Source organism: Natrix helvetica (genome assembly GCF_964273705.1).
Source record: "Natrix helvetica genome assembly, chromosome: 4".
Lineage (NCBI taxonomy): Eukaryota > Metazoa > Chordata > Lepidosauria > Squamata > Natricidae > Natrix > Natrix helvetica.
In genome coordinates, this window is record NC_138550.1 from 168653185 (window position 1) to 168668571 (window position 15387).

A 15387-nucleotide genomic window follows, 5' to 3' on the forward strand; every position below is an offset into this window, starting at 1 on the left:
GGTCTTGTGATGGGTCTAGAGAGGGGTCAGGTGTGAGTTGCATCAAGTGAGGTTCTTGTGATGGGTCAGGTGTGGGTCACATGAGGTTAGGGTCTTGCGATGGGTAGGTCACATGAGGTCATGTCAAGTGAGGTCCTTGTGGTGGGTCAGGTGTGGGTCACATGAGGTTAGGGTCTTGCGATGGGTAGGTCACATGAGGTGAGGGTCATGTCAAGCGAGGTCCTTGTGATGGGTCAGGTGTGGGTCACATGAGGTTAGGGTCTTGCGATGGCTAGGTCACATGAGGTGAGGGTCATGTCAAGTGAGGTCCTTGTGATGGGTCAGGTGTGGGTCACATGAGGTTAGGGTCTTGCGATGGCTAAGTCACATGAGGTGAGGGCCATGTCAAGTGAGGTCCTTGTGATGAGTCAGGTGTGGGTCACCAGGTGAGGGTCTTGTAATGGATAGGTCACATGAGGTAAGGGTCATGTCAAGTGAGGTCCCTGTGATGGGTCAGGTGTGAGTCACATGAGGTTAAGGTCTTGCGATGGGTAGGTCACATGAGGTGAGGGTCATGTCAAGTGAGGTCCTTGTGATGGGTCAGATGAGTTGCATCCAATGAGAGCCTTGTGATGGGTCTTATGGGTCAGGTGTGGGTGTGTCAAGTGGGGTCCTTGTGATGGGTCTTACGAAGAGTCAGGGGTGGGTTGCAGTAACTGAGGGTCTTGTATGGGTCTTGTAAAAAGTTAGGTGTGGATAATGTCTAGTGAGGATCTTATGATGGGGAAATCATGTCAAGTGAGGGTCTTGTGATGAGTCAGGTGAATTGCATCAAATGAGGGCCTTGTGATGGGTCTTATGATTGATGTGGGTGTCATCAAGTGATGGTCTTGTATGGATCTTGTGACAGGTTAGGTGTGGATGATGTCTAGTGAGGATCTTATGATGGGGAAATCATGCAGGTGAGGGTCTTGTGATGGGTCAGATGATGGATTGCATCAAGTGAAGGTCTTCTGGCAGGTCTTCTGATGGGTCTTGCGATGGGAACAAACTTTGCTTACCTAGAGTTGAGTCATCCAGCACTGTCTAGATTGGCCCAAGGTGGTTTGTGAACCTTGAGGACACCCAAAGGTCTACCATTCTCCGATTCACAGATCCTTCCAACTTCATCTATTTGTTGGGGGTTCATCTTTGGCCTCCCTGTTTTAGCGATACAAGAGCTGAGATAATTAGATCAGGTCCGTCATGTCAAGCTACCTTGCAAGATATACGGCTGCAATAAAAATTACTCATATTTCATTCCTAAATTGCACATTACAGAAGGAGGTGTCGCCCGTTAGATGATAAATTATGTTTCAGGCTGGGGATGTGTGTGCGTGTGTGTGTCTTTGTGTATGTGGTGTGCTTTGAGCTAATGATATTGTGCAAAGAGGGGTGAATTCAGAAACTTGGAAACTCACAAGAGCGCAAATGAGGATGTGGGCTTAAATCCTTATTTTTCGAAATAATTTGTATTTGCTTTACCATCCCAAATTCTTCGTTGTGGTTAGAATGCAGGCCAGGGATTCACATGCATACACATGCCTTCCTCATGCCACATTTAGGGCCTGGAAGTCCTCCTGCACCAACCTGGAAGCCAAAATGAGGCATGGGGGTGCCGTGTGAGCCCCCCCGCCTCCTCCATGCCCAGGTTTGTGCCTGGAAAACCTCCGACAACAAGCTGTGTGTCAAAAATGGGACGTGGACAACTAAATGAAGGATGTGCTTCATTTAGTTATCCATGAATTGGCAGCGGCGCGAATAACCTATGTGCAATATTGGAAACTAGAAAGTATCCCATCAGAGTTAGACATAACTAGAAACATGTTGGCCTGGAAGCAGATAGGCTTAACCTAGAATTAAAATAAATAAATAAAGGGAAGTCGGAATATTATGAAATCTGGAACAGGTTTTATTATTGAATATAAGGCAAGGTGACAAGACTGGAACGAACTGTAAATGATGCGATTGGATAGAAGGATAGATAATGTACTAAGTAGACTGGATGAGAGAATGGATGAGATTATGTGTATGTACTGTGATTGTATGGCCATAACGGCTTTACTGCATTGCACTATTTTAAATGCAAAAGCAATTATCAGCTGATAAGGAGGAGAGCATGTGGCTTAGTGGCTAAGACTCCTGCCTAATATGTAATACAGCCCAGGTTCAAATCCCAGTAAGGGTATGGCTAGCTGATGAGAGCTAAATAGCTTGAAATAGATCTATACTAGTCTCCCTTTATTTATCAGCAAATCAAATCAAATCAAATCAAATTTTATTTGATTAGCCGCACCCTCTCCAGAAGGACTCGGGGCGGCTTACAATTAAAACACATAAAAATATACAAATATAACAATACATAAACATATACATATGCATGTGCATGGAGGAGGTAAACAAATGAATAAAATAGCATTAAAATTTCGATTTAAAATCCCTCAATTGCAATACAAAATACACAATTAAAAAACCCGTCAGGAGCGATATGATAAAACTATGGTTGAGCCAGGCCAGCTACTTGGAAGAGGTGGGTCTTAAGCTTTACGCGGAAGGAGCGGAGGTCAGAGGTGGTCCTGATATCAGGGGGGAGGTCATTCCACAGGGCTGGGCCCATCACAGAGAAGGCTCTGCTCCTAGGCGTCGCCCCCCGACATTGTCTGGTGGACGGCACCTGGAGAAGTCCCTCTCTGTGTGAGCGAATTGGTCGTAGGGATGTATGGGGCAAGATACGATCCCGCAGGTAACTAGGTCCTGAGCCATGGAGCGCTTTGAAGATCGTTATCAAAACGTTGAAACGCACCCGATAGACCACAGGAAGCCAGTGCAGCTCGCGCAGGAGAGGTGTCACATGGGAGTACCTTGTACTCCCCATAATCACCCGCGCGGCCGCATTCTGGACCAACTGAAGTCTCCGAGTGCATCTCAAGGGAAGCCCCATGTAGAGAGCATTGCAGTAGTCGAGGCGAGACGTCACTAGCGCATGAGTGACTGTGCGTAAGGCATCCCGGTCCAATAGGGGGCGCAATTGGCGCACCAGGCGAACCTGGTGGAACGCCCCCCTTGCCATGGCTGTCACATGGTCATCCATGGACAGCCGGGTATCCAGGAGGACGCCCAAATTGCGCGCCCGTTCCACGGGGGCTAGTTGTACGCCCCCAATGGCCAGAGATGGAAGTAACTGGTTGAACCGGGGGGCCGGAACCCACAGCCACTCCGTCTTGGAGGGGTTGAGCCTGAGTCGGTTGTCATCCATCCAGACCCGTACGGCTTCCAAGCACCGGGACATCACTTCAACGGCCTCGTTGGGGTGGTTCGGGGTGGAAATGTACAGCTGAGTATCATCAGCGTACAGATGATATCCCACCCCAAAACCACGAATTTATTTATTTATTTATTTATTTATTTATTTATTTATTCACATTTCTAAACCGCCCCCTCTCCCAAAAAGGGACGAATGATCTCACCCAACGGCTTCATATATGTGTTGAACAGGAGCGGCGAGAGGACCGACCCCTGTGGCACCCCACAGATGAGGGGGCTTAGGGTCGACCTCTGCTCCCCTGCCAACACACGTTGCGTCCGGCCGGAAAGGTAGGAGCCGAACCACCGCAAAACGGTGCCCCGAACCCCCAACCCCTCCAGTCGGTGCAACAGGATACCATGGTCGATGGTATCAAAAGCTGCCGAGAGGTCTAATAGGACCAGGATAGAGGAACAACCCCTATCTCTGGCCCTCCAGAGATCATCCACCAACGCGACCAAGGCCGTCTCCGTGCTGTGTCCGGGGCGGAAGCCGGACTGGCGCGGGTCTAGATAATCATTTTCCTCCAGATGTCGTGGAAACTGATAAGCTACCACACTCTCTACAACCTTCGCTAAAAAGGGAAGGTTGGAGACAGGACGATAATTGGCTAGCTCCGTTGGGTCCAGGGAAGGCTTCTTGAGTAAGGGTCTCACCACCGCCTCTTTCAAGGCGGCCGGAAGAGACCCCTCGCCCAATGAAGCGTTCACTAGGCCCAGGAGCCAGTCACGTGTAACCTCCCAGGATGCCAGTACAAGCCAGGAGGGGCACGGGTCCAGCAAACATGTGGTAGGTCGCAGCCATCCACGAAATCTGTCCAAATCCTCGATGGCAACCAAGTCAAACTCCTCCCAGAGTGGTCTCTCAAGACTCGCCTCGGACGTCTCCACTAGACCACTGAAAGGGACCCATTCCTTCCAGATTTGAGCGATTTTATCCTGCAGATATTTCCCAAATTCCTCTGCTCTACCCTGTAGAGGGGCCTCCCATGGCCTCTGAAACAGGAGGGAGCGGGACACCCGAAACAGGGCGGCAGGGCGGTTCTCTGCGGATGCAATGAGAGCGGCACAATATTGACGTTTGGCCGCTCTCAATGCCACAAGGTACGTCCTTAAGTGGGTTCGTACCTGTGTTCGGTCAAATTCGGAACGAGAGGATCTCCAACGACTCTCTAGGTGTCTCTTGCGGCGCTTCATCACCCTTAGCTCCTCGGTAAACCAAGGGGCCAGGGTGGATCGTTGCCGCCGGAGAGGCCGCAAAGGCGCCACCCGGTTTAAGGCTCCAGTGGTCGCATTATTCCACGCGACCACCAGGTCCTCTACCCGGGGGCGACCACCAGGTCCTCTACCCGGGGGCTACAGGCTATCTGGTTCCATCAGGCGCCTGGGGCGGAACCATCTGGTGTTCTCCGGTTCCGCCTCCCCGCAGCGGGGAGTAGCACCAGGGAAGTCAAGTTGGAGGAGTGAGTGATCTGACCATGACAGGGGAGTGATGGTTAAATCCTCTCCTCCCAGATCACTCAACCACTGGCCAGAGACAAAAACAAGGTCCAAAGTGTGGCCTCCCTCGTGAGTCGGGCCCTGAATCAATTGAGTCAGGTCCATGGCTGTCATGGAAGCCATGAACTCCCGAACCCCATCGGAAGCTTCTCCCATCGATGGCAGCACAAATACAGCACACACACACACACACACGTGTGTGTGTGTGTGTGTGTGTGTTGTATTTGTACTGATAAATAAATAAAGGGAGACTAGTATAGATCTATTTCGAGCTAATTAGCTCTCATCAGCTAGCCATACCCTTACTGGGATTTGAACCTGCCTAAGATATAATACAGCCCAGGTTCAAATCCCAGTAAGGGTATGGCTAGCTGATGAGAGCTAATTAGCTCGAAATAGATCTATACTAGTCTCCCTTTATTTATTTATCAGTACAAATACTATATATATATATATATATATATATATATATATATATATATATATATATATATATATATATATATATATATATATATATATATATATATATATATATATATATATATATATATATATATATATATATATATATATATATATATATATATATATATATATATATATATATATATATATATATATATATATATATATATATATATATATATACATACATACATACACATGGGTATGCGTGTGGGTAAGCACTCACATTGCATTTTGGGGTTTCGCGCACGCGCTTTGGGCACTTGGCATCAAAAAGGTTAACCCTCACTGAGTTAGGATATTCAGCCTGGCAAACCGAGTCATCAATAACTTATTTGCAGATTATAGAAGGGAGCAGGGCTAGACAGTCAAGAGAGAAAAAAATGTCTTATCAAAACCGAGGCAGCTGATATTAAAAAGCAAAAACAGCCCTCAAGGATTCCACAAATACGTCTCCTTCTCTTGCTTCACCAGGAAAAACCGCTTGAGGAATTCCCTCAAGGGTTATTGGCTGTCTCCTTGAATTAGAATATCAGAATAGAATAGAGCTGGCAGGGACCTGGGAGGTCTTCTAGTCCAACCCCCTGCTCAAGCAGGAGACCCTATACCATTTCAGATCAACGGCTGTCCAATCTCTCCTTAAAAGCCTCCAGTGGTGAAGAACCCACAACTTCTGGAGGCCAGCTGTTCCACTGGTTAATTCTTCTCACCGTTGGGAAGTTTCTCCTTAATTCCAGGTGGCTCCTCTCCTTGATTAGTTTCCATCCATTGTTTCTTGTCCTGCCTTCGGGTGCTTTGGAAAATAAAGTGTTCCCCTCCTCTTTGTGGCAGCCCCTCAAATGCCGTGATACTGCTTATCCTGTCCCCCCATGTCCTTCTTTTCTCTGGACTGGCCAAACCCAAATCCTGGAACTGTTCTTCAGATGTTTTAGTCTCCAGGCCAGTGATAGGTAACCTTTTCGATGCCGAGTGCCCAAAGCCTGTGTGCGAAACCCCAAAATGCAATGTGAGTGCCCCCTCAAGCATTCGCTCTGCCCGCCCATTTTTGACTGACAGGTTGGTGCAGGAGGCCCTAAACGGGGTGCAGGGGGGGCACATACACGCCTGTGACCCCCACCCCCCAAATGCAATGCAAGTGCTGATGTGCATGGACCCCGCCCTCCTGAATGCACAGCAGACACCCCAAAAACCAGATGGCGGGTGGGACGTGACGGTGCATGTGCGGTGGAGCTGGGCTAGGGCGACGGCTGGTATGCCTGCAGAGAAGGCTCCAATTGTGGCTCATGTGCCATAAGTTCACCCTCTTGGCTCTAGGCGTTGGTCTTGGTTGGTCTTCTTTGCACTTTTTTAAAACCTTTTTTGTAAGCATTTTCTGTTATGGATTGCAGCAGGAGAGGCTAAATCAAGTTCCTTGAATACGTGATGTATGATGACAATAAAAGCTTCTTCTTCTTTTCTTCTTCTTCTTCTTCTTCTTCTTCTTCTTCTTCTTCTTCTTCTTCTTCTTCTCCTCCTCCTCCTCCTCCTCCTCCCCCTCCCCCTCCCCCTCCTTTTTCTCCTCCTCCTCCTTCCTCCTCATCCTCCCTTCCTTCTCCTTCCTTCTCCTCCTTCTCCTCCTCCTTCCTTCTCCTCCTCCTTCCTTCTCCTCCTTCTCCTCCTCCCCTTTCATTCTCCTCCTCCTCCTTCCTCCTCCTCCTCCTTCCTTCTCCTTCTCCTCCTTCCTTCTCTTCCTCCTTCCTTCTCCTCCTCCTCATCCTTCTCTCCTCCTCTTCCTTCTCCTCCTCCTCCTTCCTTCCTTCTCCTCCTCCTTCCTTCTCCTCCTCCTCATCCTTCTCTCCTCCTCTTCCTTCTCCTCCTCCTCCTTCCTTCCTTCTCCTCCTCCCCCTCCTTCATTAAACATGAAACAACTGAGCATGTATAAATGTGTCACAAATACCATTGACTGGTTCTCCCCCCCCTCCCCCTGTGCAAAAGCGGTTTTCACACTCTGCCTGCTCTCTTTTCCTTCCTTTGGGCCACTCAGTGGACGGCAACTGGAATGCCTGGTCTAGCTGGAGCGCCTGTTCCACCTCCTGCTCCAATGGCACCCAGCAGAGGACACGGGAGTGCAACGGGCCTTCGTACGGAGGGGCGGAGTGCCAGGGGCCCTGGGTCGAATCCCGAGACTGCTTCCTTCGACAGTGCCCAGGTGGGTTGCATGGGGAAGCCCTCCCATCTCCAGATCTCTGGAGACCAGGGGCAGAAGGGAAGGTTGATGTGGCCTGATGGGTGGGCAATACATTTGATAGATTGAGAGATTGAGAGGGGGAGAGGGGGAGGGAGAGGGAGGGAGATAGAGAAATGGTGATGGGTGGATGGATGGAGGGACAGACAGATAGATGAGAGAGAGAGAGAGAGAGAGAGAGAAAGATGGATGAAATAGATGGAGGGATGGAGGGATGGATGGATGGATGGATGGATGGATGAATCCATAGAGACAGACAGACAGACAGACAGACAGACAGACAGACAGAGAGATACAAAGATACTTAGAGATAGAAATAGAGAGAGAAATAGAGATGATAGATAGATAGATAGATAGATAGATAGATAGATAGATAGATAGATACAAATAGAGAGAGAGGGAGAGAGAGGGGGAGAGAGAGAGGGAGAGAGAGAGACAGACAGAGATACAGAAATAGATACAGACATACAGACATACAGATAGAAACAGAGAGAGAGAGATACAAATAGATAGAGATAGACATTGTGTGTGTGTGTGTATATATATACACAGAGAGAAACAGAGACACAGATGGACAGACAGACAAATAGACAGACAGAGATGGAAATAGAGATACAGAGATAGATATAGAAAGAAAGAGGGAAAGCAAAATAAAGAGATACATAGAGTGATAGGAAGAGAGAGAGAGATAGACAGACAGATATGAGAGAGAGAGAGAGGGGGGAGGGTGGGAGAGAGAGATGGAAAGAAAGAAAGAGAGGGATATTGTCTGCGTAATGGAGATTACACAAAATGTGTCACTATTCCTATCATGTAGGTAGTCCTCGACATATGACTGCTTACTTTACGACCATTTGAAGTTTGAAGTTTACTTATGACCCATTTCAAAGTTATGATCCCCCCCCCATCTCTCTCTCTCTCACACACACACACACCTGTCACAGCATTCAGAGTATTTGACACCCTGCCCACCTTTACAACCGTTTGTAGCATCCCATGGTCACTTTTTGTCATTTTTCCCATTTCTGGTGTTTCCTTCCAGTTTCCAGGAAAAAGAAAAATCCCATTGAGTGAAGTAGATTTGCTTAATCATCACGGCATTCGCTTAACAACTGCCATAGAAATGTCAAAAAAGAAAAAAAAACAGGTTCGATGCCATGATGCCTAGACTTATGACCGCCAGGACTCATGGCTATCACTCTGGGTTCAATTGTAAATTTAAACTACCCATATTAGACTTAGGTACACGTTCTCATTGAGGCCGGTTCATCTTCTGCTGTTGTTAAACATAGAAAGATGGCTATAATGACAAGGAAGAATTGGAGGACTCAATGATCAGGAAATCAACATTTATGTTGGTTTGTTGGGTCTTTCTTTTTTTTTAAACCAAGTTTTATTGGTTTTTAAAAATTTATAAAGGGAAAAGGTATGGGAAAGATTACAAATTTTGGCAGCCGTTTGCTGGGTCTTTCAAAGGTAAACTCATCTCCAGTCTTCATCTAACTCAGATACTACTAAGTCTAGCGCCACCTGGTGCCTAAACCATATTAAAGGTAAAGGTTCCCCTGGCACACATGCGCTAGTCGTTTCCGTCTCTAGGGGGCGGTGCTCATCTCCGTTTCAAAGCCAAAGAGCCAGTGCTGTCCGAAGATGTCTCTGTGATCATGTGGCCAGCATGAATAAATGCCAAAGGGGCATGGAATGCTGTTCCCTTCCCACCAAAGACGGTTCCTATTTTTTTACTTGCATTTTTTACGTGCTTTCAAATGTGAAGTGTTGATACCACTTTATAAGGCCTTAGGAAGGCCACACTTGGAATACTGCATTCAGTTTTGGTCACCACAATGTAGAAAAGATGTGGAGACTCTAGAAAGAGTGCAGAGAAGAGCAACAAAGAGGATTAGGGGACTGGAGACTAAAACATATGAAGAACGGTTGCAGGAACTGGGTATGTCTAGTTTAATGAAAAGAAGGACTAGGGGAGACATGATAGCAGTCTTCCAATATCTCAGGGGTTGCCACAAAGAAGAGGGAGTCAAACTATTCTCCAAAGCACCTGAGGACAGAACAAGAAGCAATGGGTGGAAACTAAATCAGGGAGAGAAGCAACTTAGAACTGAGGAGAAACTTCCTGACAGTTAGAACAATTAATTAGTGGAACAGAAGTTGCCTCCAGAAGTTGTGAATGCCCCAACACTGGAAGTCTTTAAGAAGATGTTGGATAGCTATTTGTCTGGAACGGTATAGGGTTTCCTTCCTAGGCAGGGGGTTGGACTAGAAGACCTCCAAGGTCCCTTCCAACTCTTGTTATTCTGTTATTAAGTTTATAAGGTAGAAAGAGTGCAGAGAAGAGCAACAAAGATGATTAAGCAGCTGGAGGCTAAAACACATGAAGAACGGTTGCAGGAACTGGGTATGTCTAGTTTAATGAAAAGAAGGACTAGGGGAGACATGATAGCAGTCTTCCAATATCTCAGGGGTTGCCACAAAGAAGAGGGAGTCAAACTATTCTCCAAAGCACCTGAGGACAGAACAAGAAGCAATGGGTGGAAACTAAATCAGGGAGAGAAGCAACTTAGAACTGAGGAGAAACTTCCTGACAGTTAGAACAATTAATTAGTGGAACAGAAGTTGCCTCCAGAAGTTGTGAATGCCCCAACACTGGAAGTCTTTAAGAAGATGTTGGATAGCTATTTGTCTGAAATGGTATAGGGTTTCCTGCCTAGGCAGGGGGTTGGACTAGAAGACCTCCAAGGTTCCTTCCAACTCTTGTTATTCTGTTATTAAGTTTATAAGGTAGAAAGAGTGCAGAGAAGAGCAACAAAGATGATTAAGCAGCTGGAGGCTAAAACACATGAAGAACGGTTGAAGGAACTGGGTATGTCTAGTTTAATGAAAAGAAGGACTAGGGGAGACATGATAGCAGTGTTCCAATATCTCAGGGGTTGCCACAAAGAAGAGGGAGTCAAACTATTCTCCAAGGCACCTGAGGGTAGAACAAGAAGCAATGGGTGGAAACTAATCAAGGAGAGAAGCAACCTAGAACTGAGGAGAAATTTCCTGACAGTTAGAACAACTAATCAGTGGAACAGAAGTTGCCTCCAGAAGTTGTGAATGCCCCAACACTGGAAGTCTTTAAGAAGATGTTGGATAGCCATTTGTCTGAAACGGTATAGGGTTTCCTGCCTAGGTAGGGGGTTGGACTAGAAGACCTCGAAGGTTCCTTCCAACTCTACTATTGTATTGTATTGTATTGTATTGCTAGGTTGGCAGAAGCTGGGACAAGTCATGGGAACTCACTCCGTTATGCGGCACTAGGGATTTGAACAGCCGAATTGCCGACCTTTCTGATCGACCAGCTCAGCATCTTAGCCCCTGGGCCCCTGTATCCCCTTAAAAACCACATTAATGACACTATATTTTGGCATTTGGGAAAACTACTTTATAGAAGGCACATCACTGTCTTTCTCCTAATATATCCTCTCTAAAAGTAGAAATTCCACACTTCTTGGAAGAAGTGTTCTAAGATTTCTAAACTTTGGTTCAAACTTTTTCCCCAGATGGAAACACCTTGAACTACAAGATGGGCGAAATATATATTTAATAAACAAGCATCCCACTGGTGGGTTTTTTTTCAAGATGCAATTAGATTTTAGGTTTTTTCTTTGAAGATGTTTCACTTCTCATCCAAGAAGCTTCTTCAGCTCTGATGAAATGGTGGGGAATGGAAGGATTTACACTCCTTGCAGACAAAACTGGTCATTTGCATCCTTTGAGAGGGTCATTAAGGCCACTTGGAGGTTTTATCTGTGTCCTCAGGGCCACCTGAGTGGTGCAAAATTGCCTTAGTCAAAATTGAACAGCCCTCCCTCCCACAGAACATCATTTATCTCCAGTCAACAACACAAAGTCCTTTCAGCAGTTCCAAGAAGATTCCACATCCATTTGCACCACTCAGGTGAACCTGAGAATGCAGAGAAGCTTCCAAGTGGCCTCAAGGACTCTCTAAAAAGGATGCAAATGACCAGCTGTCTGCAATGGTTGTAAGTGTGAAAAACAATCACGTCCCTTTTTCAGTCCTCTTGTAACCGTTTGAAGGGTCACTAAATGAACTGCCGTAAATTGAGGACCGCCTCTATTGAATTTAAGCATTTATGGAGATTCGCGATCACAGAGGTCTTGTTTGTGATTCTCCCCCCCCCCCAAAGGGCAACGGGACCTCCTCGGTTTTCCTCCTTTGAAAACCTTTCGCTTCTCATCCATAAAGTCCTTGGCTGCAGACCTGAGGAAGCTCCTTGAATGAGAAGCAAAACGTTTTCAAAGGAGAAAAACCGAGAAAGCCAGTTGCCTCCTGCACGTTTGAGAGGGACGTGAAGCCCACTGTGACTGGTAGGCCTTGCGTTGCAGGCCAGGGGTTCTTTCTGCCTTCCTTTCCCGCAGGAATGTTCACGGCAGGCTTCTGCTCTTCCTTGTTGTCCTTCTGCTGCAGTGGATGGGAAATGGCAGGTCTGGGGTCCTTGGGGCAGCTGCACTGCCACCTGCGGAGGGGGAGCCCAGAGACGGGACCGCGTGTGCTATGGCCCGTTCTTCGGAGGAGAACCCTGTCAAGGTCCCAAGGAGGAGTTCAAGCAATGCAATGAACGGAGATGTCCAGGTAAGGGGCTGATGATGATCAGATGGTGATGGTGATGATGATTGTGGTGGTGGTGATGATGATGATGATATAATGATGGTGATGGTGATGATATGATAATGATGATGATGGTGATGATGACGACGATGATGAGATGATGATGATGATGATGAAATGATGATGGTGGTGGTGGTGGTGATGATGATATAATGATGAGTAGGAGAACCATGCCAAGGTCCCAAGGAGGAGTTCAAGCAATGCATGGAATGAAAATGTCCAGGTAAGGGGCTGCTGCTGATCAGATGGTGATGATGATGATGATGAGATGGTGGTGGTGGTGGTGGTGATGATATGATGATAGTGGTGGTGATGATGATGAAAATGACGATGGTGATGGTGATGATGATTGTGGTGGTGTTGGTGATGGTGCTGATATAATGATGATGATGGTGATGATGATGACAATGACGATGGTGATCGTGATGATGATGATATGTTGATGATGAGATGATGATAGTGGTGGTGGTGGTGATGTTGGTGGTGGTGATGATATAATGATGATGATGGTGATGATGATGACAATGACGATGGTGATGATGATGATGATGATTGTGGAGGTGGTGATGGTGGTGGTGATGATATAATGATGATGATGGTGATGATGATGACAATGACGATGGTGATGGTGATGATGGTGGTGGTGATGATGACGATGATGATGATATGTTGATGATGAGATGATGATAGTGGTGGTGGTGGTGATGGTGGTGGTGGTGATGATATAATGATGGTGGTGGTGGTGGTGGTGGTGGTGGTGGTGGTGGTGATGATGATGATGATGATGATGATGATGATGGTGACAATGATGATCGTGATGGTGATGGTGGTGGTGGTGAGGATGATGAGATGATGATGATGAGATGATGATAGTGGTGGTGGTGGTGATGGTGGTGGTGGTGATGATATAATGATGATGGTGATGGTGATGGTGGTGGTGGTGACGATGATGATATGATGATGATGATGAGATGATGATAGTGGTGGTGGTGGTGATGGTGGTGGTGGTGATGATATAATGATGATGATGGTGGTGGTGGTGGTGGTGGTGGTGATGATATAATGATGATGATGGTGGTGGTGGTGGTGGTGGTGGTGATGACAATGGTGGTGATGATGATAATGATATGATCCTTTCAGTCATATCCAACCCTTGGCCATCCCATGGGCCGGGTCTCTCCACATCTTCCGATCTTGCATGACTTCTTTGAGTTGTTCTATGCTCTGGCTGGTGTCAGAGCTTTGATGGTGTCCGCCCGCCATGTTCTTTGGAGATCTGGTTTCCTTTTATGGCTAACTCTTCTAAGCATCATTGCTTTGCTGGATCCCATTTGGATCAGTCATTGAGACCTGAGGTTTCGTCTTCCGAGCCTTCAGGCTCCTGCTGGAGCCCATTCTCAGGGAACTTCTCTTTCACCAGCATATGAAGTTGGTTTTTCCCGTAGGATATGGACAAACTAAGAAATGGCTTATACAAGATGATAATTGTATCTCCAATAGAGGAATCATGTCAAGATTTAAAAGTGTGAACTTCAACTCTCAGAAGACCACACTTGGATGGAAATTCTGGGTGTTGAAGCCCACATATGTTTCAGCCTCAAAGATTGACAAACATTGCTATAGACCAGGGCTCTCCAAATTTGGTACAAAAACTTGTGGACTTCAACTTCTAGAAGACCACACTAGGATGAAAGTTCTGGGCGTTGAAGTCCGCATTTCTTTAAGTCTCAAAGATTGACAAATGTTGTTGTAGACCAGGGCTCTCCAATTTTGGCCCAAAGACTGGTGGACTTCAACTCCCAGAATTCCTCAACCAGCCATGCTAGCTGGGGAATTCTGGGAGTTGAAGTCTACAAATCTTAAAAAGTTGCCAAGTTCGGAGCCTCCTGCTCTAAACCAAGAACAGAAGATGTATTTCAAATTCAGCAGTACCTCCTTGAAAAATTATTCCTTTGATTATACTACTTATTAAAATTTTGCACACATGCCATCTCAGCTCCTTCTCAAAAATTAATTTGATTGATTTCTGAATGCGGAATACGAATTACAGAAGCGAGAGAGTTGTGCTTTGCAAAAGCACTCCAGCTGTTGTGGGGAAAGAATTTACATTCAAGAACCAGCTAGCGGAAAGTCACGGTGGAGTTCCTGCACTTGGATGGACTGGAAAAGTTGCTGGTGATTTTTGAGACTTTTTTTTGGGGGGGTGACCCCCAATTATTTTACCATTCTGGATTGGTTCTGGAGTTCAGGATATGGAGGTTAGAATAAGGTAGAACCTGCCTAAGCATTAGATAAAATATTTCTTGCAATACAGACAGTTCGATGGTGAAGTCTATGAGTTAGAGGTGGGGTCCCCAACTCCTGCTCCATGGACTGGTGCTGTTCTATTGGCACATGCAGCAAAAGAAACTTCTGGGGTATCATTTTTCCAAGAATATAGCTTTACTGATAATGCCACATAGGTAAAGAAGAAGCAAAGCCAGTTCTGAAGTTTTCATGCAAAAATGCAGCTGACGTAGAAGTCCCCTTTTTTCTCCTAGGCCATTGTCCACCCATCATGTGCAGTCAGTTTGTTTTGGGAATACTATGTGCCTTTCAGAGGTTTCCCACCATTTGATCTTGAAGTATAGACATTTTCTCAGGCCACAGATGGTGCTCTTCAATTCCACAATTCCCTCCCAGTTCCCCCAAAACTCCAATTACTTCCCTCCCACCTCCCTACTTTCTGTTGTCTGGTTGCAAGCAGAGATGTATGAGAAAGTCAATCATGGTACCATGACCTGTTGGGAACCGGTCCAGGCAAGTGGCAGTTGAGCAAGCCAAGTTTCATCGGCACATGCACAGGATGTAGGTTGCAAGCATGAAACCCCACAAAACCCCACAAAACATATTTTTCGAAAACAGGTTCCTGGTGCAAGGAAGGTTGGGGGGCCCTGAGTTAGAGGCATGATGGCCTCTCCTGTCTTCTTCTTCTTCTTCTTCTTCTTCTTCTTCTTCTTCTTCTTCTTCTTCTTCTTCTTCTTCTTCTTCTTCTTCTTCTTCTTCTTCTTCTTCCTCCTCCTCCTCCTCCTCCTCCTCCTCCTTCTCCTTCTCCTTCTCCTTCTCCTCCTCCTCCTGTGGCTTCCTTCTCCTTCTCCTCTTCCTCCTCCTCCTCTGCCTTCCTTCTCCTCCTCCTCTGCCTTCC

General features: G+C 46.4%; 2 protein-coding genes across 2 annotated transcripts in view; both read left to right on the forward strand.

Annotated features, from left to right (window-relative positions):
• Window positions 1-1731, forward strand: part of LOC309391676 (adhesion G protein-coupled receptor B1-like) — a gene marked incomplete at its 3' end in the record, with an annotated part of 120917 nt that extends 119186 nt beyond the window's left edge. The window contains exon 7 of the mRNA XM_081952341.1: window positions 1670-1731. Coding sequence (XP_081808467.1) covers window positions 1670-1731 — 62 coding nt within the window. The remainder of the gene's footprint in view (window positions 1-1669) is intronic.
• Window positions 1732-6418: 4687 nt separating this feature from the next.
• Window positions 6419-15387, forward strand: part of LOC309391677 (adhesion G protein-coupled receptor B1-like) — a gene marked incomplete at both ends in the record, with an annotated part of 29524 nt that continues 20555 nt past the window's right edge. Inside the window, 3 exons of the mRNA XM_081952342.1 lie at window positions 6419-6508; window positions 7264-7477; window positions 12003-12167. Coding sequence (XP_081808468.1) covers window positions 6419-6508; window positions 7264-7477; window positions 12003-12167 — 469 coding nt within the window. The remainder of the gene's footprint in view (window positions 6509-7263; window positions 7478-12002; window positions 12168-15387) is intronic.